A 26282-nucleotide genomic window follows, 5' to 3' on the forward strand; every position below is an offset into this window, starting at 1 on the left:
GCTCTCCACCAGATGCTCAGGCCCCAGACCTGCGGTCTCCCTGACTAACCCCCTGCCCTCCCCAGCCTGCCAGTCTCTGGCTCTGGACTGAAGTGTTCTCAGACTAAGGGACGAGATGCCCGTATTTGTTTCAGCCAGTGCTAGGCAGGTTGGGCTAATACTAGCTGTAACAAAGCGCCACAAACGGGGGGGGGGGGGTGTTAAAACAAGAGGAATTCATTCTCTCACAGATCTGGAGGCCAGAAGTCTGAAATCGAGGTGCTGGGAGGGTTGCACTGCCTTCCAAGCTCCTGGGGAGGGTCCTTCCTTGTCTCTTCCAGCTCCTGGTGGCCCCAGGTGCTCCTTGGCCAGTGGCCACATCACTCCACCTCTGCTTCTGTCTACGCGTGGGAGACTTTCCGCCGTGTCTGTGTCTCTTCCCCTCTTCTGCATTGCACTAAGGGCCCATCCGACTCCAGTAGGGCCTCGACTTAACTAATTAAATTTGCAAAGACTCTTTCCAAATAAGGTCATGTTCTCGCGCTCTGAGCACCCTCACCAGCCCGGGCAGGCCTGGCCCCGGAACTGTCTCTCCAGAGGGGAGACGGTCAGCCCGGACCTCCTTGCAGCCCGAAGCCATCTGCTCTGAGGCGATGCTGTGTCACCGAGCACGGGGCCTGGTCAGGGGCCTCAAGGGCCAAGGGGGGCTATTCATGCACTCAGCATGGGCCCCAGGGAGACCCGGAGTGGAAACCTCTCCCAAGAGACGGTGGAACAGAGGCTTACCCTTCTGCACGCTCAAACCTCACCCAATGGACAGCGGGGAGGGCAAGGTGCACACTTCCCAGAACTTCTCTTTTCACCACAAAGACTTACATTAATAGAGATAATAAAATCATTACGAGAATCTAAAGTCCAAACCATTGAAGTGAGAAATTGGAAACCGTTTTAAAACATGAAAATAAGCTTAAGAGAGCTTATTTTTTCACTTATAACAGAAAAAAAAAAGGGAATAGCCCAGATATCCAACAGCAGGGCACTGGAGACGGGAGCCAGAGCAGCCACGCCAGAGACGGGCGCACGACTATTAAAAAGCACGAGCCAGCGCTTCTGCCGCGGACTTGGCGGGAATCCAGGTGTGAAGTGAGAAAAGCAAGGTGCAAAGAAAAACAGTATGATTCCATCCTTTAAGAGATAAACAAGACGACCCCCGTATGTGTGCGGGGGGTGGTGTGTACATGCACAGCGAGGGAGCAGAGAGGTGGGCTGTGAGCAGGCTGTTAACAGATTACTCCAGGATGGAGGTGCGGGTAGGAGAGAGGAGGGGCACTAGGTGTACAAAATCTTAAAGACCATAATGAAAAGAACAATATGCGTGGTATAACGTTAAGTGCAATCGCAGAACACAAAATTCTAACTATAACGTTATCTACAAACTAATATGAAGGAGACGTCAATATGCCCATGGACAAGGAAGGAGAACGGAATGTGACAAGGACAGGGACGTTCAGGGAAGGTGAGACCGGAGGACAAGGGGACACGGAAGACCCGTACTCGCCACAAGAAACCGCAGGGTGTTCAAGGTAGGGAGTGGGGTGATGGTGTGCGCACTCTAGGTCCTTCTGCCTCGCAGGGAAGATGGTCTGGAGGTGGGCCGGGGGGTAGGATAGGGACCGGGTGCCCATGGTGGTGTGAGTGAGCTCAGGCCACGGGTGGGGGTGACTCAGTGAGGAGGGTGGCTGAAGCACACAGTCTAGGTGGGCAGTGGGGACGTATGCTCAGTGACAGGCACACCTAGTGTGAGGAGCCCAGGGTGGAAAGGTCAGGGAGGTGGAATCCTGGGCTGGACTCAGGAGCCTGGGGAAGGCCTCGGGGTCTGGAAGAGGCACAGTCATCTTCCCAATGCGGACGCCCGTGGGGCCCGACCTGGGTGGGGGCCCCCGCGTGCTGCAGACGTCCGCACCCAGTTTGTCTCCCAGCACCAGGACAGCAAGGTGTTCAGAGGGTATGTCTCTGAATCCTGTCCTGCCCCCCAGTTAGCTCTGGGACCCCAGGCAGCACCCCTCCCTGCTCAGAGCCATAGTCTCCTTAACTCTCAAATGAGGGCTGTTTCTAATGATCAGATGACACACGGGCAACGCCTGCAACCCATGTGTCCAGCCCCCCGAGGGCTCAGAAAACTGAGCTGTGACCGTCATTCTCATCACCAGCACCACCCACCCGCGCGGCTGCCGCTGCCGCCACAGGACTGTGGACAAGAAACTCACCCACCCAGCATCCGGTCCCTTGTCCATAAAAGGGGATGAAAGCATCACCTGATTCTGAGTTTTAAGGGAGGGGATTCAAGAATACGTGCATAGAAAGCACCATCTGCAGACGTGCCCCCTCCCTGCCAGTCACAGTCACCGCCGTCCTCATCCACGCCACCACTGTCATCGTCAATGTCAACACCATGGCAAAGGGCCACAGCCGTGGAGGAACAGGCTGTACGGAAGGCCAGTGCTTCCAGAGGGAGCGAGGATGGACTGGCAGAGGCCAGCCTGGGAGAGTCCAGACAACGGAGTGAGGAGTTTGGCCTTGTTTGGAAGGCAGCACAGAGCCAGGTGGTGGTTCTGGGCGGGGGAATGGCGCGGTAGGTCCCAGCGTCCGGACTGCTGGCCTGGCTGCTGTTGGAAGGATGGGCCAGGGGCATTGTGAAGGCAGAAAGGCTAGCTTTCTGGCTATGACACCCTGGTTTTGCTGGAGGCAGCCATGGGCCCACTCTCAGAGGATGCGGCCGGCTGAGCCAGCTGTGACGGTCCCACTGCTTTTTGCCAGGTACCTCCTTCCCGAGAAGCCCTGTAGTCAGGCATGGTCACGTGACCCAGTCCCAAGACATAACCGGAAGTGTCTAGGGAGGCACCTTTGGGAGAGCTTCTGCATCCACCTGCAAGGGGCTCTCATGCGAGGAGAGCTCACTGGCACTGCCTTGAAGGTGACCATGACACCCGGTACCATGACAGCCATCTTATGACCATGAGGTGACAATGTGTCTGCATCAAAAGCCACTTCTAAATTGAGGTAAAATTCACATAACGTAAAATTCACCATTTTAAAGCGTACACGTCAGTAGCTTTTGGTGCACTCACAACATTACGCACCCATCACCACGATCTACTTCCAGAACATTTCACCTCCCCAAAGGAAACCCTGTCCCCATGAAGCAGCCACTTACCAATCCTGGCTCCCCGGCAGCCCCTGGCAACTATGAAGCTACCGTCTATCTCCACAGATTTGCCTATTCTGGACACTTCTATAAACGGAACCACGCAACATGTGGCTTCTCACGTCTGGCTTCCCTCACTCGCACCATGTCTGCAGGGACCGTCGTGCAGCCTGCCACAGGACCTCGTTCTCTTTGACGGTTGAACAACATTCTGTTGTGTGGGGAGGCCACACTGGCCACGTTTTGTCTTCCCTGCATCAGCTGACGGACATCTGGGTTGTTTCCACTTTGGGGATCTCGTGAATAATGCTGCTCTGAATATTGGCGTCCATGTTTTTGTTTGAACATATGTTTTCAATTCTTTCGAACCTAATTTTGTATTCATTAAACCTAGCGTATTTTTTGTCTTAAAATGCCCCCTTGTCCAAGCTCTCTAAACTTCAGGCCTTAAAACACTTGGATTTATGCTGACATGGAGGCTGGTGGACCAGAAAGACAAAGCTCGCCCTTGTGAACGGCAGGGCCAACCCCAAGTCTGAGGATCGCCGGCTGTGTTCTTACGTAAATAACTGCCCTGAGGGTTGAGGCCACTGCTGGTGGAGCGTCCTGTCAGCGCAGCCGAAGGCGTCCTGACGGGAACAGGGGGTTATGACAGGGATCCAGGCCAGCGGCAGTGAGAAGGGGACAGGGTGGCTGGCTTGAAATCTTCAGGCGGGAGAGCATAAGACTTGGCAGCCACGGGCCACGACAGACGAGGAATTTAGGATGGCTCTGGACCTCTCCCGGCAACTTCTTGGGCACAAGTACAACAAAATAACTCACTGTCTTATTATTTAGCTAATAATTTGAGCAAATATTTGGCAGGTACATCCCAGTGCCCGTCAGGGGCCTAGCAGAGAACAGACCTTTGATAAATGTGAGTGGCCGACCGCCAGCCATGGCGTGATGCGTGCAGCACCCAGTCCTGCTCCAGACACGACCTGTCCCTCCGTGACCACCCAAGGTCAGGAGAGCGTGGCAGTCTAGCAGTGCGTCCCTTCCACCCCACACTGCTCCAGAGATGCCCCCCTGCAGACACGGCACCCCTCACGGAGTCCTACACACCTTGGGCCTTCCCACCAGCCTGGGCGACAGAGGGAGGACAGCAACCAGGGAACACCCCGATTCCAAGCACACCCCTGAAACAGACACCTCATCAGTGCCCTACCTCCGGCCTCCTGGTTCCATCGGAGCTGCCGCGACCACTGTCCATCGCCGGACTTAGGGGGCTGACAGCAGCTGCGGCTGCATTTCCCCTCTCCCCAGCATGGAACTTCTCACCTCACTCTCAACAAAATGACGTCAGCCTTTACTGCAAAGACCTGAGTTACACCTGAGGACCTGCAGTAATTTTCAGGAACGCTTTTTTACCACGTCTCCTGTGCTTTCCGATTTTGTTTTCGAAAACCAGTACAAAGCTTCAGGAGGAGCGGCGCTGGAGGCTGCTGTGGGGCGGGGGGGAGATGGCCCCGAACGGGGGAGCTGAAGTAGCAGCTGGTTTGGATGCAGCAGGGATCACGCGCGTGATCAGACACCCCATGTCCAGGTGAGGATGTGGGTGTCTAGAGGAGTGCGCACCTGCTCAGCCGTCTGTCCCAAGGGACCCATCGCCCAGCCCTCAGAGCTTCCCTCCAGCACAAGAGCCCCTCTTCCTCCAAAGGGCTATGGAGCCAGGTAGTGGCCAAGGACCTCTTTCTGCCAGGTATTGGGGGGCGGCAGGTGGGGGACTGCCAGCAGAGCTGCCCCTGGAGAAGCTCCGTCTTTGGCTGGGCTCTAGGCACCGACATGCCTGGAGTAGGGGAGACAGCGGAGGAGGCTGGGAGCCACAGTGCCCGGGCAGCCGGCCCGTGGAGCATACCCCCACGGGTGCCATCAACCCATGGGACCTAACTCTGTGGGCGGGCGAACACAACTGGCAACCGAGCGCTGGCATCTCTGACCAAAGGCCTGCCGGCTCCAGATGCAGCCACTTGTCAGGTTCCGTGAGGTTGGCATCCTTCTCCCCAGTTCAGAGACAAGAATACGGAGGCCTGGCCCAGCTAGCCATCGTGCCAAGGCTTGTACACACAGCTCTGATCACACGCTTCCCCTCACCCCACACAACGTCGCGGTGATAAGATATAAAAACAGGGGTCAGGTCTCCTGCGGGGAGGGGCTGCCAACCAAGAGGTGATGTCAGGGCCTGTCCGTCATCGGGGCAGCTCTGTTGACTTGAGCAGACTGGCCTGTCTGCACTTAGCAGCCCAAAGGGGTCCTGGGAGGTAGCTGGGCCCACCCAGCTCCCCAGACTCTGAAGGTGGGATGAGGAGGGGGCTCCTCTCTCAAAGACAAGATCAGTGGCCTCTGCAGGGCGTGAACCTGACTCAACTCAGTGGCATGTCTTGGATGTGTCCTGGCCCCTGCCAAGGTCAGGGCCCATCCAGGGCAAAGTGCAAATGGCCACTGGCCAGCCCTTCCTGCAGGCCACTGCCCCACAGAGCGGTACCCATAATTCCAGATGCACAGGGAACCCGATGACAGCCCCCCACACGGCTCCTTACCCCCAGTGTCCCATTTACACCACCTCTGCACACGAGCCCCTGAAGCCCAGCCCTGGCCCCTGGGGGTGAGAGTTGTGCCCCTTCTCCTGCTCTGCCCTTACCCTGCCTTCTTGCACACCCACCCTCCCTGCCCACCCACATTTGCGCACCCAAGGCCTCACGGTGGGACACTGCCCTCCGTCCCAAGCTCTCACTGTGGGCGAGACTCCCAGTCACTCACACAACACATCTAACTGGAGGTGGTCAGAGCCAGGCCAAGTCACAGCTGCCCCGTCTTGCACCGGTCCCTGTCCTGTACCCACTGTCTCCCCTCCCAGAAGCATCTGCCATTAACCTTCAGGCCTCACAGTGGAACACAATGGGGAGACATTTCCGAGCAGCAGCTTCTTCCTGGTGCCTCTGGGGGTCACGGCCCGTCTCGTGTGCAGCGGGCTTCAAGCCTAGGAGACGAGGGCACGGGCCCAACACCAGGACTTGCGGTGCTGAATGGGCCTCTCCGAGGGCTGGGCGGGCAGTGAGCACCACTGGCCTCCAACTTCATACGTGGCTTCCTGGCTCCAGTCTCAAGAGGAACAGGACCCGGGATGTGGATGCATCTGTATGAGCTGGGGGGGGAGCCCCCGGGGCAAACAGAGTTCTTGACTTGCCCTTCCCCCAGCTCTTGTCCCTCCGGCAAACTCCCCTTCAGCCTTCAGAACTACACTCAGGCTCTGCCTCCTCCAGGGAGACCCAATTCACCTGTGAGCGAGCTCTGTCTCTGTCGGCTCGGCCCCCATGCCATCCAGCCCCAGAAAGAGAGACCGTCATGACACCAACTCCCTGCCCCAAGGACAGAAGGTGTCTGCAAAGCCAGGTCTTAGTGTTCCTCCGGCAGGAACGACACTCGGGGAGTGTTCGCAGAGTGACCGAACAATCTTGCAGTTGGAGAAGCATCGCTGCTCCCCACGGATGCCAGGATGACACCACACGGTCCAGCTGCCCGCCCAGCAGACCCTCCCTTAAAAGGCTGACCATGAGAAAGAAGAGTACGTGCGCTATGATTCCCTTTATAGAAAGTTCCAGAACAGGCAAACTAATCTCTGCTGTTAGAGGTCTTCAGGGTTGTGGTTACCTCAGGGGACAAAGTGACTGAAAGAGACCCAGGGGGGTCTGGGTGGGGGAGGCTGGTCATGTTCTGCTTCCACAGGTGTGTTCACTTAGTAAAAGTGTGTTAAGTTTGGGTACCTAGGTTCTGTACACTATTCTGTATGTTACACGTCAATAACGAGTTTTAAAAATAGAAAAGAATCCTGACCACCATAAATGGAATGCTGGCCCAGAGGCTAACAGTACCAGGGGGGTGGAGGCCACTCATCACCCCCATTAGCCCGGCCAGTGCTGCAACTCAGGGGAGCCAATTCTCGGCCCGTTGCCCCTGCTGCCCACAGGAGTGAGGGCGCAGGCCACCCCACATGGAGGTTAAGTCCAGGGCTGGCTGTGCCCCGCCGGGCTGAGTAGGGATGAGGGAGGAGAGGCGCATGCAGACCTTCCCCAGGATCTCCGTGGCCACCCGCCACATACACACTTGAATGGGTACGTGCAAGTAGACACTGGAGACTGTCTGTCCCTACCTGCCACACGTCCCTCCCTCCGTGCCACCAGCGAGTCTGCTCCTGGCCCCTGGGGGCTGTGAACCGGCAGGCATGCCCAGAGCCACAGAATGTTCACGGGGGTGGGGGGGGGGGCGCAAGTCCTCCTACCCAGGAGTTTCAGAAAAAGGAGACAGGACAGGATGATAGGGCTTTCTCTGCATGAAGGGGAGGGGGAGGCACATGCCTGGCTCAGGTCTTCTCTATCTGGTCAGCCCGGGGCGGGGCGGGGGGGGGCTCGGGGGCTTCCAGCCTGCCCTCCTGCTCTGCTGGGCTGGCAGCTTCCTGGACAGGCTCCACCCCGGGTCCACCCTGGCTGGACCCCAGGGAGTCTGGCCGGGAGGCTACCGCTCGGCGAGGGCACAACCGCATCTCAGAGACGGGAACACGTTCGGAGGCAAGCAGCTCTTTGGGTGTGACCTTAAGTCCAAAACCATGCTTCACAATCTCATTTAGTACAACAAATGCTGTGAGTCCCCTTGTGGATTTTCCTTTGCACTTTTCTACATTTTCCCAAAGAAGGTATGGATTTCTTTCATGATCAGAAAAATTAATTTTTTTAAAAGGAAGAAAACACAAACAAAAAATTGGAGGCATTATCAAAAACAGTAATCCCCAAGAGGGTTACTGGAGCTCTTCGGGGTAAAAATGCTTTTCCACGTGCTGCTGTGCTCCAGCCCCAACGGAACCCACCACATGGCAGATGAGAAATGCAAGATACATTCAGCTCACGCTCGATACCAGCAACTGAATTTGTGTTGCATCCAGGATGTTCCATATTGAGAAAAAGGGCCTGAGCCCAGAAAGCCTCCCTGGTCCCAGGCTCCTAAGTCTCAGCCTTCCTGGGGCATCTCTGCTTTGTCCCACTGGCACGACTGCTCCCGGCTCGGGTAGGCATCCCAGGTGTGTGTGATGTGGCCTCAGGCAGGCCTGAGGGGGCACCCGGGGCTGGGGGACAGGCAGTGCCCCCCCTCAGGTCAGTCATGGACTCAGGTCCCTGTGGGGTGTGCATGTGTCAGGCAGACAGCTGGACACCAGCGGTGAAATGCAGGTGGGCTATGTCCACAGAAAGGCCCGTGAAAGTGAGGGGAGACCAGACGGAGGGCAGGGCAGGCAGAGCAAGGAGGCCATCAGGAAAGTAGCATGCAGGGTGGCAAGAGCAGGAGGAATGAGGCCCGGAAAGAGGATTCTGGGAAAGATGGGCCTCCAGGATGGCCAAGCCCCAAGGTGCAGGGGGCTGGGTGGAGTCAGTGGAAGACTGGTATCTGTCCTGCCTATCCCTCTGGTCCCTGCGTGCGGAGAACTTTGGGTAAGGAAGGCCAGAGCAGGCTTGATGCGGGAGGGCGGCTCTACCACCCAGAGCCTGCTTTCCAGTGCGTGAGATGCCATGAGAGTGGGAGCCCCTGGGGAGCCCCTAGAGGCCCCTCTGTACCACCTGCCCTAGACAGCCCCAGCCTGAGTGCTCAGACTGGACACAGAGCGCCAGTGCCCACTAGCTGCTGGTGGGCTAATCCAACCTCTCTGTGCCTCGGTTTCCTCACCTGTACACGGGGCTATATTAACCTCGCCTCGGGCTGTTGGGAACATCATCTGACATAAGTCAGTAAAAGAGTGGATGTCACCCTGTGGCCGAGCCCCACGGACGGCCCCAAGCGTGTAGGGCTTCCAGCTCCGGGACTGTGAGCTGTAGGTGTCTCAGCAGAGTGCCTCAAAGCCCCCTCGCTGCTTCCATCCATCGGGGCAGGGACCTAGTGTGGACGCGGGCTGCTCTGCCACCAGGGCACTCTGGCTCCGACTCTTGGGAGGGACAAGAGCCCAGCCCTGTGACCAGAACCTAGGGGACAGGAGAGGGGACAAGTGTCTTCTACGAATTGCCAAGCACTCTGACTCGCCGCTCTTGGTACTTGTACCTGTGCGGCCCCTGGGAGCCTGGGTGCTGGGGGCCGCAGCAGGACCTGTCGGAGAAGCTTCGCGTGCTTCCCACAGCCTTACCCACCTGAGCCTCAGGCCTCTGCCCTGGCCCTGCCTGCCGAGCCAGGGTGCTGAACAGCACGGGAGCACCAGGAAATGTGGGCAGTTTTCCAGGCAGCCCTGGGTGCGAGAGGCCGGCCCCAGTAGCCCAGGGTCCCCAGCAAAAAATCTACTCAAACTGTGAAGAGCAGAACAGAGGGAACGGAGGAGGCTCTGCGGAGGGCCAGGGCATGAGGCTGGACCACGGAACAGCAGGGGTGCCCGGTGGAAGGAACTAGCTCCCTGAGGCACTGTGCTGTCGGTGACCTCCCCCAGAATACTCTGAGAGCACTCTGGAGACCAGTGTGTGCAGGGCTCCTGACTGTAGCGAAAAGTCCCTCCTTGTGTGGCTGTCCTGCTTCCAGTCCCCCCACCACATGGTAGGGACCTGGGGCCAAATGGACCAGGAGGGACAGTGCAGGGCCTTATGCCTGGGCTGCAGGCCCCTGCTCGGGTGGGAGACCCCTGGCCTTGGGAGGCTGATGGCACAGGCACACCCAGAGCATCTCCCCAGAAACAGGGACTCACAAGGCCACAGAAGGGACAGTGAGAGTGCAGCAACAGATATGCCCAAGTACCTGCAAGGCAAGTCCCTCCACACTTACCCTGAGGCCAGTTTCTTCAAATAATCACACTGATGGGAACACCCACAATAATAACACTACTTAGTATTCGCTGAGCATGCGCTATGTGCCAGGAAACGTGCTGAATGCTTCCTGCAGAATATTCTTTTCTATTCTCCCCAAGCTGAGGGTCAATACTCATTCCCATTTTATTTTATTTTTTTTAAGATTCATTTATTTATGAGAGAGAGAGAAAGAGAGTGGGGAGGGGCAGAGGGAGAAATGGAGAGAATCCCAAGCAGACTCCCCATCGAGCGTGGAGCCCGATGCAGGGCTTGATCTCACGACCCTGAGATCATAACCTGAACCCAAATCAGGAGTCGGATGCTTACCCAACTTACCCAACTGCCCAAGCACCCCTCATTATTCCCATTTTAAAGATAAGGAAACTGAGGCCTGAAGGGACTGGAGCAGGATGGGAACACACACAGTGGGTCTGACTGAAGATGCATTGCTGCCGCCCCTCCACTGTCCCCAGCCTGCACCCTGGGGAGCTGGGGGTGGCATTTGGGTTTCAAGGTGGTCAGTGAGCCACAGGGAACACTTGGGGGCCCTCTGGTATGCCTCAGGGGCACGCGACATTTCCCCAAACCATCCAACTCCCCTGGAAAGAGGCCGTGAATGTGCATTCTACGCAAGAAGTCTGTCTGCCCGAGCTGCAGCAAACGTATTCTCCGATCCCGAGAGGCCGGGCTAAAAATAACTCAATCCCTACAATATTTTGAGAAATAAAGTGCCTTGAAATGTCATGGGAGGTAGCACAAACTTCTCAGGAAGGGCTTCCTTCCTTCGCCACGCCTCTGCTGCAAGAATTGAGAGGCGGCGCGCGTGTGCACTGGAGCGGGTGTGCACCGGAGCACGTGCACGGCGAGCACACCCAGACTCCAGCTCCGGTCGGCTTTCCAACAACTGTGTGAGCCCGGCACGGCAGAAGCCACTCTGAGGCTTACTTTTCTGGAAGAAGTGGGGGTGGGGGGAAGGACCCAGAGAATTCCTAAGGGTTCTCCTAGATGTGGAAGTCTCCAAACGAATGCCACATCAGTCCCCAGATCGTCACCATCCCCGGTCCCTTCCAGATCTGTGTCACAAGCCCTTTGTGGGCAGACATACGTAGCCCTCTGTCTCAGGGGAGGGAAGTGATGGAGGCCTGAACTCGGTTTCCCCTTAGGCTGGGGGAACAGCAGGGGGTGGGGAGGGGCTCCGAGCAGCAGCCTGCTGTCCTGAAGCTGCTGGATGTGTGCAGACCACAGCCTCGTAGCCCTGCGCCTCTCTTTTCTTCACACAAAACATCCTGATGCAGTGAGAAGAGGAGACATCTGGGAGACCACGATCTGGGAGGCGGAAAGGCGGTGGTGGGCCCACGGAGGTGAGACCTGCGGAGTGCAGGAAAAGCAACAGCGAACGGCAGAGTGGGCCCAGCCTTCCACACCGGGATGGGAGGCTCTGGAGGGTCACCTAGGAAGGGGGAATTGGAATGGCGGTGCCCACAGGAGGGCTCGTCATAGCAGAGGTCCAGGACCCGGCCACGTCCTAGGAGGGTGCTTTCGTCACCTGGGCCACAGCCCTGTCTCTGTTCTGCACCGGCACACGTCTGGCGGTATAAACGCACACACCTGTATAATTGGGCAAAAGAGGCCCAGCAGCTTTTGTTTACGATGCAGCCTACCTTACTCACACCTGGCTGATCTCTCCAAGTCCCACCCCCTGCAGCAGCAGGCACGGAAATGGGAACCCCAGCAGCAGGAAACGGGGAGCCCGGCTCCTAGGGCCGGCCCTTAGGCTGGCCACCTGGCTCTCTGGCCTCCGCATCCCTCATCTGCGAAGTGGGGACAGTGTGATGGGTGAAATAAGGCCCAGCCGTGGTCTACCATGGGCATAGCCTGCAGGCAGCATCCCGATGCCACTGTGGAAGAGCTCGGGCAAGCTCCGGGCTCCGGGCGCTGCTGTCTGCTTCTGGCCTGGGGCTGGGCAGGGAGGCAGAAGGTGCTCCAGCAGGCCCCGCCTTCCCACCTCACCTGCCTGCACAGCCAGCTCCAGGCGGGCGGGCCTACGGCCCCTCTCTGTGCCCCGATTCGGGCCTCCAGCCTGGGTCCCCACTCGCAGCAACTATGAGGAGCCCTGCCACGCGAATGGAGCTCTGACACCCCCAACGTGTTCCCAGGACCTCTCTCTACAGCAGGGAGGCAGAGAGGGCAGGTGGGGAAACTGAGACTGGGGATGCTCAGCAGGGATTGCAAGTAGAGGCTCTGGGGTCAGACACACCCGGTTCGACTCCTAGGCTGTTACTGACCCTGATGCTCAAGTTTCTCATTTAAAACCCAGAAAACTGTGTTTACCCTACAGGCTGGTTGCACAAAGGAGGAAAAGTGCCATGGCCGGCACCTGGTAAGTGCTGGATTATTCCAGAAAGATGGCTACTCTTGTCATTACCTGAGAGAGCAGGAGGCCCAAGCCACCACCTGGCGGCCTGCAGCAGAGACAGGAGGCACAGTCTAGGCACCCTGCGGCTTGCGGCCCAGTCCGTCCATCTCCCAGCAGCTAAAGGACTACTGACAGCTTCCAACACGGCCCGCCAAGAGCCGCTGTCCAAACCAACCCTTGCCGGATCTGACCCAACTCTCCCGGGCTTGGGGCTGCGGCACGAGATTTGTTTTTAAGTATCTCAGATTCCCAATGGTCTTCCTGCCTGCCCTTCAGAGGGTCCCTTCCATAGTGGCCCTGAAGCCCTCAGCCTCCCCAGGCCTTGGCTCACAGAACCCTCCAGAAACATCTACTTGGGCTCCAGGACACACCAGCTGGGCTCCCCGGAGCCCCGGGGTCCCTTGGCTTGCCCACACATTCTGCCCACCACCTCCAGGTCTGGGAGCAGCGGTGGGGGTGTTCTCAGGCCTGCAGAGAGGATCTGGAACACTAGGAGGCACTGGTGAGCTTCCGTCCTGGCATGTGGAGACCAGGGCAGGAGTTTATTTTAAACTATTTTGCATAGGGGAACACCTGGGTGGCTCAGTCGGCTCACTTCGGCTCAGGTCATGATCTCAGGGTCCTGGGATCAAGCCCCGAGTTGGGCTTGCTGCTCAGAAGGGAGTCTGCTTGTCCCTCTCCCTCTGCCCCTCTTCCTGCTTGTTGCTCATTCTCTCTCCCCCCCCCCCGCCCCGTTCTTAAATAAATAAAATCTCGAAACAAACAAACAAAAAAAAAACCCAAAAAACTATTTTGTATGGTGGGGCGCCTGGGTGGCTCAGTCGGTTAGGCAGCCAACTCTTGATTTCAGCTCAGGTCACGACATCATAGTCACAGGATTGAGCCCAGAGTCCGGGTCCATGCTGGGTTTGGAGCCTCATTAAGATTCTCTCCTTTTCCCTCTGCCCACCCCCCAATAAAAATAAAATATCCTTAAGCTATTTTGTATGAAGACACTGGCGCTTCCCCTTTACTGGAATGTTCCAAACAGGTTAACCCCTTCTTTTCTCTCCCAGCTGACTGTGGCCAGACCAAACCAGGAATGACTTCCACAGGCCACACGGATCCTGCCGGCCCCCAGCCACAGGATCCAGGAGACCCATGAGTCCTCCAGGCAGAACGCTGGGAAGGGAGCCCAAGGACGGCCAGGCCCATTTGGCTTTGAGCTGGGGCTGCAGCCAGTGCCCTGCCAGCCCCCCCCCCCCCCAGCTCCTGGCCTGTCTCAGCCTCAGCACCTGTAAAAGGGTAGGTGGGGTGGGGACGGGATCTGAAGATCAGTGTTCCTCGAAGCTTTTAAATGCTTCCAAGCAGCAGAACTGCTGGGACACTAGGTGGCCAGGACTCTAGGAATTCGTAAGGAACCCTGATATAAACAGGAGAGCTGCTCTGGATGAACTAGGGATAGGGTCTAGAAGCCCCACCTGGATCCCGCTAATTTCCGAGAGACAAGAGCACAACTGGGGCTTGGGGCCCCCACCCCAAGGACCCTGAGCGCACATTCTCTCTGCCCTGCAGCTTGGAGCTCCTTTGGCAGCTGTGAGTGGCTCCTCCTGGCACCAGCCCCCACCTAGCAGGACTTCACAGCACATGTCCCTGGTGGCCGACTCGATTTAAAATTCCACCGGACAAACTTAAAACGGCACAGAAACAAATAGACAGTAATCACAGGTAACACTGCTCATGCCGGAACACGGGTTCAAAGGCCAGCTCTCGCCAGGTCTGTGACCCCAAGCGAGCACTCAACCTCTCAGAAATAGTAATAGTTAACCATCCCATAGAATTGCTTTGAGGGTAAGTGAACTAATGGAATAGTCTCTGGAGCAGGAGGTCCTACGTCTGCTGCTGTCACAATCCGTGTTTCCCAACAACCTTAGGAAGAAGACATTACTCCACCACCTATGGCAAGGAAGCTAACGCCCAGAGAGGTTAAGCAACCAGCCCACGGCCAAACAGCCGAGCCGGGATTCACACACACCCAGGCAGCAGGTCCCAGAACCTGCGTGCTTACCCACTAGGATCCAAAGAGCAGGGCCCATGAGAAAACACTCAGATTCCATGAAAGTCTTTATTTGGAAGTATTTCCAAGGCCTCGCGGCTACGTATACAGCCGGATCAATGAGCTCTTCCCAGCCCTGGGTGAGCCCGAGCCAGAAACCGTGAGAGATCTCCAGTCAGACACCAGGAAGGGTGGAGACAGGGCTCAGGGCAGGCTCACCTGTACCTGCCCCGCTCACCTGTACCTCCCAGCACCCCGCAAGAGCAGCGGCGTCTTCTGTAAAATGCAGATGGAGCACAGAGAGGTCAACTAGCCCATGCAGGGTCACACGCCAGAGACTTCAGCCCCTGCCCCGGGGCCGCAGAGCCCAGGCCCTTCCCCGGCCCCCTATGCTGGGGCCAGGGCTGGTCAGGCTGAGGCACCCACGCGGGCCTCCTGCCCACGCTGCTGCAGCTTCTGACAAGCCAGTGCTGCCCCCTCCCTGCCATCAGCTCTCCTTACAATCCCACAAACAGGACATGTTTCAACGACCAGCTACAGTGCAGTGGTGAGAAGACCCAGGCCGACCTGGTGCCTTCCTCCAGGTGCTGAGCTCCCCAGCTCGGGGGCGGGGGGGTGGGGGGGAGACAGCAACGCAAATCCCCCAGCAGTGGCCACTCAGCTAGCCCTGGAAGGGGCCCCTGAAACATGGGTGATCCTGCCTCGGGGCCTTCTGCGGCCCACCACCTCTCAGTCCCGCTCTGGGGCCTTTAAAGGAATCCTGCTGCAGCAAGGGGCTCTCTCTAGCCAGCCCACCTTCTCCAGGCTCCCACCCCAGGCCCTCTTGTCCTCAGCCCCAATCCCCAAACTCTGTCATTCAGTGTGTCCGGCCCTGAGCCCACTAGGGGTAGGACATGAAGCAGGACAAACACGGTCCCTGCAGCCCCGGTGACACCCTGTGCTGCCACGCTCATGCTAGACACCGCATCCCCCTGCGTGTGCTGCATCTCACAGTCCTCTTTGAGCCCCCAGCAGCCCTCACCCCCCGGACACATATTCGGTGCCCAGCACTGGACTGGGGACTCTTCTCCCTACACGCTGCTGAGCCACAGGCAAAGCTGAGCTGCCTTTCGGATGCACTCTGGGTGGCAGGAGCAGGCAGCCGAGGCAACAGTGGTGTCCATCTCCTTGCGTGGGGGTGAGGGAGGCTGGGAGCAGCCACCGGCTCCTCCCCACACAGTGAGCTGGGATATAGCCAACTGCACCCTCTTTAAAGAAAAGCCAACTTTTCCCATCAAGCATCCTTCCTTCGGGGTGAGGCTGGCCCTGTGGTGAGCCATGCCAAGCTCTGCCTGCCGGCCACAAGGCCATGGGCAGCAAGAGAAATCGGTATGGCTGTACTGTATTTTTTCCTCCACCCGCCCAAGTACATGAACTCCTGAGCACTGCCAACCCTCCCCCCACACAAAGGGAAGGCCAGGAGCCATTCTGTGAGAACATTCTGGAAATCGGAGGTCATGGTCTCCAGGGGTGAATTTTCAAAGTGGTGCCATGACTATCCTGGTGCATGACCCCTGTGATTCTACCCAGAAGTGGGGGCCTGGCTGAGCCTACCATCAGGAATGCCCCAGACATCTGGAAGGTCAGGCCGGCAGCCTCGGGCCCTGCTGTGCGGAGCAGACAGGGCATTTCACTGACCTCTCTCCTGTGGTTGTGTATTTACTGAGCTCCTCCTGTACCAAAGGTGCTCAGGGTACAAAGGAATACCCCCCAATCCCCATTTTACAGATGAGAAAACTGAGGCTCAGTGCTCTTCCAGCTGGAAAGTGGCAGAGCCAGGATGTGAGCCTGGGGCTCCTCTCTGTCTGGGGAGCACTGCTCTGCCACAGTAGCACAGCCCAGGTAAGTGCCCGGGAGCCAGCAACAAAGAGTTCCCCCTCCCATACGAACACGTACGCAACATGGCTAGGCTTTCATCCAGACACAGGGACAGCTGGGACAGACATGCCCGGGAGCGCCGTACTAGCCGGGGGGGGGGGGGGGGACCATGGGGGAGTCAGCTCCTTCCCCAGAAAACAGCACTTTCTCTGCCTACAGTGAGGCTGGAAGGGGGCCACAAACGTGAAAGTGGCTGGGAAGCCGAAGGGCCTCACTCCCACTCAGTTGAACACACACAGAGCACCCACCACGTGCAAGGCATTGTGGGGAAAGTAAAGTTGGCAAAGACCCATCCCTTCACTCAAGAAGCAGGGTGGGAAAGAGCAGGGAGGCAGATGAGGTGGCCAACGTCTGGGGTCTTCTCCTTCCTTGTGGGAGGGTAGCCCATGGCACCCTGGCGTGGGAAGGGGGTCCCCCTCCCACCCTCGTCAGGAGGCTCTGGGGCAGTGGGTGGGATGGCATCCAGCAGGGAAGGAGCAGGCACTCAGCCCCCCCGGCAAGGTCAGGCTGGCTATATTCAAGGGGACTGAGCAAATACGCAAATGGAGAGAGAATAATGTAAACCAGGTTTCTCCCTGTAGGAAAAGGAAGGTACAAATTTGCAAAGGCATAAGGCTGGGCTGAAGCCTGTGGTGTTGGCCTGAAATCAGAGGCCGGGGTGAATGTGCTGTCTTTGACAGACACGGATACAGACGCTCTGGTGGATGGACGTGTGAACACACGTGTATACCCACGCATACGTGTCCCACCTCTGTCCATGGAGAGGGTCAGAGAGCAGTGATACCCAGAGGCATGGGAAGAGTGTCTAGTGCACTGGGGTTCGAATCTAAATATCACTTTCCACTAAAAGGAACCAGGGCTCCTTGAGAAATGGCCAGCTTCAGGGCTGAGGCAAAGGCAGAACATTGTGAACGTGAAACAGCTTTTTGTGCCAGAAAATTCAGGAAGGGCTCAGAGAATGGTGGGGATGTGTCAAAAAGCCACACAGCTGGCTGGATAGGGCTGCCACTGGCCACATCGGGGACCCTGTGAGCCTCAAAATAAATTCTGATAGTAACAGATTATAACCCATTGAATTAAACAGAATTCCTTATGTCCACACTGGTTTAAGTAAATGAACGGGGAGAAGAAAACACTCTTCTTTACAGTAGAATGCCAACAACAAATGAAAGAACGAAAAGATGGAATGCCTTTGGCAACCATCATAGAAATAGTTAATTCAAGAAGCAGCAATAGACATGAGAGCCAACGTTTAGAAGCAGGGCGAGGAGAGGGATTTCACACGGTATCCAAATACCTCCCCACAAATGGTCATAAATCACAAAGGGAAGAAAGCCCATACGTTTGTATGACTTTATGACAGTCGCCATCTTAATCGATCGACATTACCACCACCAATATTGGGGCAAATGGACATCCCGTGCCTCCTGATAGGACACCCTAACAAGCACACAGCACCACTTCTGTGACATTCTGGCCCAAAATGCATAACCCAAGTCACATCATGAGGAAACGTCAGGTAAAGCACATGTCCTAACCCCAAAGAGTGTCGGTGTCCTGAGAGCTGAGGTGAGGCTGATGAAGTGCCCCAAACCGACGGAGCAGTCTAGAGACAGGCCCACGGGGCTGCCTGCCCCCAGACTGGACACTCCTCGCTGCAAAGGACATCAGGGACCAAGGGGTGAAGCCTGGTCAGGTCTGGATTGGGGGGGGGGGGGATGGTGGGTACATGCAATTTTTTTTCGACTCTGGAAATCTCAAAAATGGTTTGGAAAGTAAGAAGGCTGTAGGAAGTCCAGGGAGTGCCAGATAATTCTCCTGGAGGTGAGGTGTGTTTGGGGAACAGCAGAAAGGGCCCTGGCATGGGATTCGTCACAGGCTTTTGCTGGCCACGGGTTACCTCTGCCCTTGAGACGGTCCCTCTGCTCCTCTCAGCTCCCCATATGAAGCCAGGGGGTCCCCTAAGGGCCCTTCCATGTGGGAGGACTCTGGGAATTTCCTCCTTGGGGAAGGCCTCATAGACAGCAGGATTCGGGCGAGCCAAGGAAGGGGTGGCGGCCAGGTGGCAGGCACAGTGTGAACAAAGGCCTGGAGGTAGGACAGGGCAGAAGGGACTGGAGGGGATGGAGGGCTGTGGTGGAGATCCCCGGCCTCTATCGTGCTCGCAGGTTAGGCTGAGAGGCCCCCATGCTCACAGCACTCGAGGGTCTCAGGCTCCTCTCCCCTGAGAAGGTCCCAGAAGGTCCCAGAGCCCCCATGCTCACAGCACTCGAGGGTCTCAGGCTCCTCTCCCCTGAGAAGGTCCCAGATGGAAAAGGGAAAGAGAGCTGGCAAGCTGATGTGAGTGAGGCTGCTCCACCTGCTTTAAATCCTGGGGCCCCAGCTGCCAGGAGGCTCTCACCGCAGCTGGCAGCAAAACCCCGAGACCCAGCACCTCCAGGTTTTCCAGGCGGTGGTGACCGCACCTGCGAGGGCAGCAGAGGAAGGCGAGGGCCCGGAGGCAGGGCAGGACCCCCAGGCCTGCTGTCCCAGTCCCAGCACAGACACAGAGCCGCTGCAAGTGGGTGTGGCCAGCATGCGGGCTGGGAGGGAGTGTGTGTGGGTGTGCCAGCAGGCCCATGTGTGCCGTCTGACGAGCCTGGGTGTGAGCGTGTGGAGCCTGGGTGTGGATATGTGTGAGCGTGTGTGGCCTGGGTATGTATGCGTGAGGGTGTAAAACCTGGGCGTGAGTCTGTTGTAAATGTGGGACCTGGGTGTGAGTGTGTGGGACAGGGATGTCACACGTGAGTGGGTGTGCATCCGGCCCCTCCCCGGACCCGGCAGCATGGCGCCCTCTAGCGGCCCCAGCAGCTGGCAGTGCAGGGAGGAAGGGAAAATGAAAGCTGACTACCAGATCTGGGAGGAGGCACACCGCCGCCCAGGGCGGACGGGATGGGCAGGGTGTGAGAACAGGAAGAAAGAGCACAGGGGTGAACCTGGAGAACACAGAGAAGGCCAGGCCGCACCTTCCCCTGGGGTCCTGCTCAGGGAGCAGTGGGTCTTCATGGTGACCCCAACCCTCTTAGACGACACAGGGCACTGGCCTCATACGACACAGCGGGTCTGGCTTGTTCCTTCAGCTAGGAGAGCCTGAGACAGCTTTCTGACGCCCCCTCTCCAGCTAGGGCTGGCTCAGGCCCCTGTGCCGGTGACACACCTAACCCCCGACCCCATTCTGGACTCTACAGTCTGCAACGCTAGAGAAAAGGGCCCCGAGCACCCCCTCCATGCTGGGGAGGCTGGGATGCCACCGTTGCGTGGCCACTCTTCCACAGGTCAAAATGTGAGTGTGTGTGTGTGTCTGTGTGTCTGTGTGTGTGTGCACTGGTGTGTAGAGTGAAATGAGGCCATGCCCAGCTGGGCCCGTGGGAGGGAATGCCACTGGGAGGTCGCAGACAGCTGTGCAGGTGTGGTGGCCCAGAGAAGGCACTGGTTTCACCATAACACAGACGGGAGCCCCTCACCCTGATCCCTTCCGGATGAAACACCTCAAAGGATGCAGAACGTGCCTTGGCTGTGTCACGTCATAAGGGGAGGCAGAAGGAGCCAGGTGAGCCGTCATCCAGCCTGGGGGGGGGGGGGGAAGACTTCCATTATGAAGAGACCTATTTTTGGTGATTTAGTCTTGTGAGTGAGGAGGGGTCCTTTCTGGGCACCGGGGGTCAGGGTAGAGCTGCATGCAGGCTTGGGGGTGTTGGGGTACTTGGGTTGGTTTTGTCTGTAAACTAAAGAAGCTGTACTTTTATTGTTTTTATTTTTTTGAGAAAGCGAGCACGAGCGAGTACAAGCAGGGGATGCAGAGGAGGGGCAGAGGGAGAGAGAGAAAGAATCCTAAGCAGACTCAGTGAGGAGCCCAATGCGGGGCTCGATCTCATGACCCTGAGCCGAAATCAAGAGTCAGACACTTAACCGAACGAGCCACCCAGGTGACCCTGAAGTTGTACTTTTAGGTGGTTTTCTTTTTTGGAATCTTCCAAATTCACAAACCTATGGATGGGCGTCACCAGTGTACTTGAAAAAATAACTCTTGTTTGGAGTCTCATTGTAAAATATTGAGAAGACACTTAACTAAATCATCTGTAACAATCGATGTCCTTCCTTCCAGTCTCTTCGCTCCCCGCATGTCTCTACACCTGCCTGTATCTCTACCTGCGGTTCTCTCGGCCGGGCTCCAGGTCCGGCGATGACAGCCCAGCACCTAGAGCAGGAGGTCCCAGAGCGGGTGGAATTTGAGGCTTAAACGACAGGGCCTCAGCTTCCGCTCTGTGAACGGGAAGTGCAGCACTGAAATCTCTGTGTCTGTCAGGGGCAAACAGGACCAGCGTCCGGGGCTCGTCCCATGGACCAGAGGCACCGAAAAGACCGGATTCCACATCAGCAGCCTCAGGGTGGGTTTGAGGTTTCATTTCGCCCCTGCCTCTGGTTGCTGCTGCCCCTTCTTCAGCCTCCCCTGGAAGGAGGTCCGCCAGCCTCTGAGCATCATCTCTAGTGATGAGCCCCCCCCCACAGGCAGCTCATTCTGTGTTGAGACAGCTCAGCACACCTTTGTGGGCAGTTTCCTCTGAGGTTAAATGAGGTTCTTTCCAGCACTTTCTAGAGCAGGGAGAAAGCCAGCAGTGGCGTGAGCTGAAGGCCACTGTGGAGGTCTCTATCTGCTCCTTGCAAAGGGCGGCATGGGGACATCGGCACGTAAAGACAGGGGAGCCCTGGGGCAGGCTTCCCAGTGGGCATATGTCAGAAAGAAGCCCACGTGGCTACCCAGCCAGCGAGACCTCAGAGGCTGTATGGACCGATGCTGAGCTACCACCGTGCTCCTTGCTGTGTTGCTCACAAAAATCTTAATTTAATGGCCCACTTTACCAAAAAGGCCAAAGGAGGGATCAGCTTCAGGCACAGCTAGATCCAGACGCTCCAATGACGTCATCAGAATCTCTGCCTCCCCATCTCTAGACTCTGCTTTCTTGACTGTCAACTTCACCCTCAATTATGGTTCTCTCTGGGGTGCAAGACATGGCCACTGGAACTTCTTAGCTTATACTTCACCAGTCATTTTCCTAGGGGTTCTGGAAATCCTGGGCTAACTCACCAGCCCAACTCAGATCACAATCCCATCAGCTGTGGCCAGGAGCTCTGCAGGCTTCAGACTGGCCAAGCCTGAGTCCCATGCCCAGGCCTGTGCCTTTTGGAGGACCTGGGGGTGGATGAGGGTGACCCCAAAGGAACACAAGGATCACACTCAGCACAGGCAGAAACAAAAAGTGCCCACCACCCCACCCTGTTTCTGTTATGGCCCTTTAGAAGGCTCCCAACCACGGTACTTCCAAGTTTTTCCACCCTTAAGAGGAATTCTGGCCCCCTTGGGGGCAACATCACCCCTACTGGGCATGCATGGGCTGAAATGAGGGACCAGACACTGTCCCCACCACCACCAGGCAATCAAAGAGCAGGTAAACCGAGCAGGTGTGGAGGAAGCCCAACCCAGGCAAAGCCAGAGGGCAGGGCCAAGAGGGGCATGTCTGCCCCTCCTCCCTGCCTCTTCTACCCTGGCAGCCTTTGATCTCACCACCCATGCCCATCTCTGCCTCTCCCATACCTTCTCACCCGAGGCCCCTGTGGGTCCCTCCCCAATCCCCTGGGGGGCCTGGCATCCGGGTGGACTGGACTGCTGGGTACTGACACTGCCCCTGAGGCCCCTAAGGCTAGGAAGAACACAGACCTCCCCTTCAAAACAGCCAAGTGGGGAAGACGCTGGAAGCAAGCGGGGCCCTGCCCACTGCAGGCGGAGCACAGACCCACACAACCAATTTGGAAGTCCGGCATTACCTGGTACAGTTGACCATACGCATTCCCCGTGACGCAGCAATTCCATCTTCAGCAGACCTACCCTATGAGGACTCATGCCCAGGTGCCCAGGAAACACGGATCAGACATTCCTGGCAGCACTTCAAAGAATGGCCAAACTGGGACCCACCCAAGTGTCCCTGCCAGGGAAGGGGAAGAGTGGGGTGTGTTCACAGCACGGAGGACACAGGGCCACCAGGATGAACCAGCTATGCTCCGTGAAACATGCAGTAACTCCAGTTAGATAAAGGTCAGCTCAGGAAGACCCGACTGCATTCTGGAGGGAAGCAGACCCACACGGGAGAACCACAGAGAATACCACGAAGTGGTCCCCATGCAGGCTGCCATGGAGGCCTCTGTGGCTTCCCAGCCGGACAGGGGCCCGCAGAGCACATAGTTTCTCCAGCTGTCCTTTGGTGTCTGTGTGTCGCGAGTGCCATCTGCAGGGGAAAGGGGGAGGTGCAGGGCCCCGCTGCCCCACAGAAATGCACTGAGCGCTGATGTGAGCCAGGGAGGCAAGCAAGAACTTTCTAGCAGCTACACTGACAAAAATAAAAATAAGCAGATGAAATTAACATAAGATATCAGCCTCTGAGCATGTAATCAGTATAAAATATTACAAACGAGCTTTTTCACATTCTTTCTCTCCCACACAGTCTTTGCAAACTGTATTTTGTACTTCCAGCACATCCAACTGAAACCAGCCACGGTTCAAGGCCACCTGTGACCACGGTACTCAACAGCGCAGCTCTGGAGAGTGGCCAGCGGCAGAGAGGTCCCCCACCGGCTCTCGCGTGCACAGAACCCAGCCCCCTCCTTAGACAGATGGCTCATTTGCTGCCTTACCTGTAATAGAGCTCCTCTCACCCCGCCCTGCATGCCAGCAAAGGCAGATTTACGTCCTTACGACAAACAAATAAAAAGATACGAAACTGTAACACCTTCAAGGAAAGACAGACTAAGCCCCATCCTCCGCACTCAAGGCCAGGCAGCTGTACCCCAACGGGAGACGGGATCACCGACGCCGTCAGCATCACCTCACCTTTGCTGAAGGCCTGCTGGTGCTTAATGCGGAGCATCTCCTGAGACACTTAAAATAATGAAGAATGGTCATGGAAAGATGCCCCAAAACACTGTCCGAGAAAATAACAAGTTGTACAGCAATATAATGCCATTTCCGTGGGGGGAAAAATATATATATACATATGTAAAGGTGTGTGTGTGTGTGTATATATATATATATATATATATATATATACACATACCTATGTTCATCCACACACAGTGAAAAGCCTAGAAGGATCTGGCCAACTGTTGATGAGGTTTATATCCCTGGAAGACGGGCACATGGAGGCCTCTGAAAAGCACCAGCCCCGGTGCGGGGAGGTAGGACAGGAGCAGCACCATGGATGGGGGCAGCACCATGCAACAGGGCATCAGCCAGAGGGTGTCCAGCCCCACTGCTCAGCAACCCCTATACCACTGACCTTTGGGGGAATAGTGGAATTAAGGACCTTGGGGCCCCAGGCTGCTTTCTTGAAATATTTCAGGAGTTTGTGAGTGGGGTCTCCCTTACTTCCTTAGGCCAGACATAGCCAAGGGGACCCAGAAAACCTTCCTTTGAGGGCCGATATTTCAGCTGTGCCAGAGGCTTGAAGAGAGCCTCTAGTGCCCTGGGAGGGTCCAGGACGTAGCTGCAAGGGACTTTCAGGCCGCAGACCCCACGTGCATCAAGCCTTCCTCACTCACCTTGTGTCCACCCCAAACCCACAGGTCTCTTGGGTCTCACACACAGGACAGGGGCCTCACAGTAACTAGGACCTTCTAATCCATTTCCCGGAACCTGGTTTTTTGTTTTCTTTTGTCTTTTGTCTTTTTAAAAGATTTATTTATTTATTTTAGAGAAAGAGAATGAATGCGGCCAGGGGGAGGGGCAGAGGGAGAGAATCTCAAGCAGACTCCCCGCTGAGCAGGGAGCCCAATACAGGGCTCCATCTCACGACCCATGAGATCATGACATGAGCTGAAACCAAGAGTTGGACGCCCAACCGACTGAGCCACCCAGGTGTCCCATTTCTCTGACCCCGTTAAGCCAATCACTCAGGACAGATGCAACCCTCCTCTCCCCCCAAACACCGCCACTGATCCAAGTACCCCTCGGTAATCATGTTTTAACCAAGTCTCGCCAGCATCCACAAAACTGTACTTTCTCTGAAGAGTCACAATCAAAACCTTCTAGAACAAGAAAGACAATGGTCTAATGTCTAAGACACCCTCAACAAGCCAAACCCCGATACCACAGGGCACCTCCACATGCCCACAAGCACCTGACCCCTGAGATGTGCCCGTTGGTGACCTGCCCAAGACTAAGCTGGACTTCTGACCCAGGAAAGAAACACAAACTCCTCTGGAGACTGAGGTTTGGTTCTAAGGGGTCCCTGACCCAGGAAAGACCTGCCATCTCTAGGTTCTCTGTCTCCCACTCACAGAGAAGGCACGGCAGAAGGAGAAGGAGGGTGACCAGGAGGGGCCAAGTGCCCACAAGCAGGAAGCTCCATGGGCAGGGAAGGCTCTGACCACCTTGCCCAACGGAGCACAGCCCAAATTCGGTCTCCCAGCTCCGAGGGAGGGAGCCCTTGCTCTCTTGTCTCCACGCTCCACCCTATTTAAATCCCAGTTTTGAATCTTGGATCCTGTATCAAAATCTGCTTTACCTGACCACTCTCTGCGATGAAAGGTCAGCAAGGCCCATCTTAGAGGACAGTTACACAGAGGTCAGCGGATGTCCACATACCGTTCTTTTTGGAAAGAATAACCCCCTTTATTTTGGGGAATTAAACAAAACAAAACATGGACACCCCAGGAGTCCATGGAGGAAGGCAGGCAGATGAACCTGACCACGTGCAGGGCACTCACCTGAACTTTCCCGTCCGCACCTGCAGGGCTCTCATTCCACACCGCTGGGCACCGCCAACATCTCCCACGATATCGTCTCCAATCATGATGGCCTGCCGGGCAGGGACATGAGCTCAGAAGTGATGTCAGGACAGTTGATTCTGTGCTCCTTCATCTTTTTTGACATAATCAACTGCCACCAATTAAAACCACCATCATACAAATTAAACAAGGCAATATCGTCATTGTATTGATTAAAAGTCAACCCATCTTGAATAGGTCTCCTGCTGCACACACACTCCCCCCTCTACCCAAGAGCCGAGTGGCTCTAACAGTGCATACGTGGGCAACATGAAATCAATCAGCAGGTGTCAAAGTGATACGGTGCCACAGGGATGTGTGCGGAGGCTGACCCTGTCTTGCCTCCATTGAACTCAGGCTCGATTTTACCTTCAGCTAAATGCTCTGTAACCAGGAGCCAACCACTAGTTCTATGAAAACTAAATTTCTGGCAAATCTTTGTAGCTCATAGTTTAGGAGGTTTTGCTTTCAATAATGAAGGTATTACCTATAAAAACCAAAATAACATGCAAATAAAAATACACACACACACAGAGGAAATGCCTGCAGCCTGGCTGTCATTTCAAAGAGCATCCTGTGGGATATACTCTCCTACCTGAAATAACTAGAAAACCAGACAAACTATAGGAAACAACAGTTTTCAAGTCACTGGACATCAAGCAGTGAAAGGCAGTGGTTTGGGACACAGGAAACATATGAGGTGAGCCCCTCGAAGTGCCTCCAGACTGTGGGTGCAGGGAGGGAGAACCACACGGAGCCTGGCACAGTCCTGGAATTGAGGGACAGAGCTAGGAGCTGGGAGACTGAGGCAGCTGAAGTTCCCAGGACGAAGTATCAGAGAGGAGGGGGCGACCTGGAGTGAGAGGAAGGGCACAGATCTGCAGAGGGTCCCTCTGAATGAGGCAGCATTCTACAGACTGCTGATCAGCACACGTGAGTGAGGAAACCACCCGAGGCCAGGGAAAGAATCACACTGAAAAATGAAAGAAAACACTGCCCGGACCTCACACGGGGTTGGGAAGAGTGCCT

The 26282-nt window shown here is 56.3% G+C and overlaps 1 protein-coding gene across 1 annotated transcript in view; it reads right to left on the minus strand.

Moving 5' to 3' along the window:
* Nucleotides 1-26282, minus strand: part of LHPP (phospholysine phosphohistidine inorganic pyrophosphate phosphatase) — a 125560-nt gene that overhangs the window by 53543 nt on the left and 45735 nt on the right. The window contains exon 6 of the mRNA XM_026494345.4: nucleotides 25194-25285. Within this exon, the coding sequence (XP_026350130.1) occupies nucleotides 25194-25285 (92 nt within the window). The remainder of the gene's footprint in view (nucleotides 1-25193; nucleotides 25286-26282) is intronic.

The sequence above is a fragment of the Ursus arctos genome, unplaced genomic scaffold, assembly GCF_023065955.2.
Source record: "Ursus arctos isolate Adak ecotype North America unplaced genomic scaffold, UrsArc2.0 scaffold_7, whole genome shotgun sequence".
Classification (NCBI taxonomy): domain Eukaryota; kingdom Metazoa; phylum Chordata; class Mammalia; order Carnivora; family Ursidae; genus Ursus; species Ursus arctos.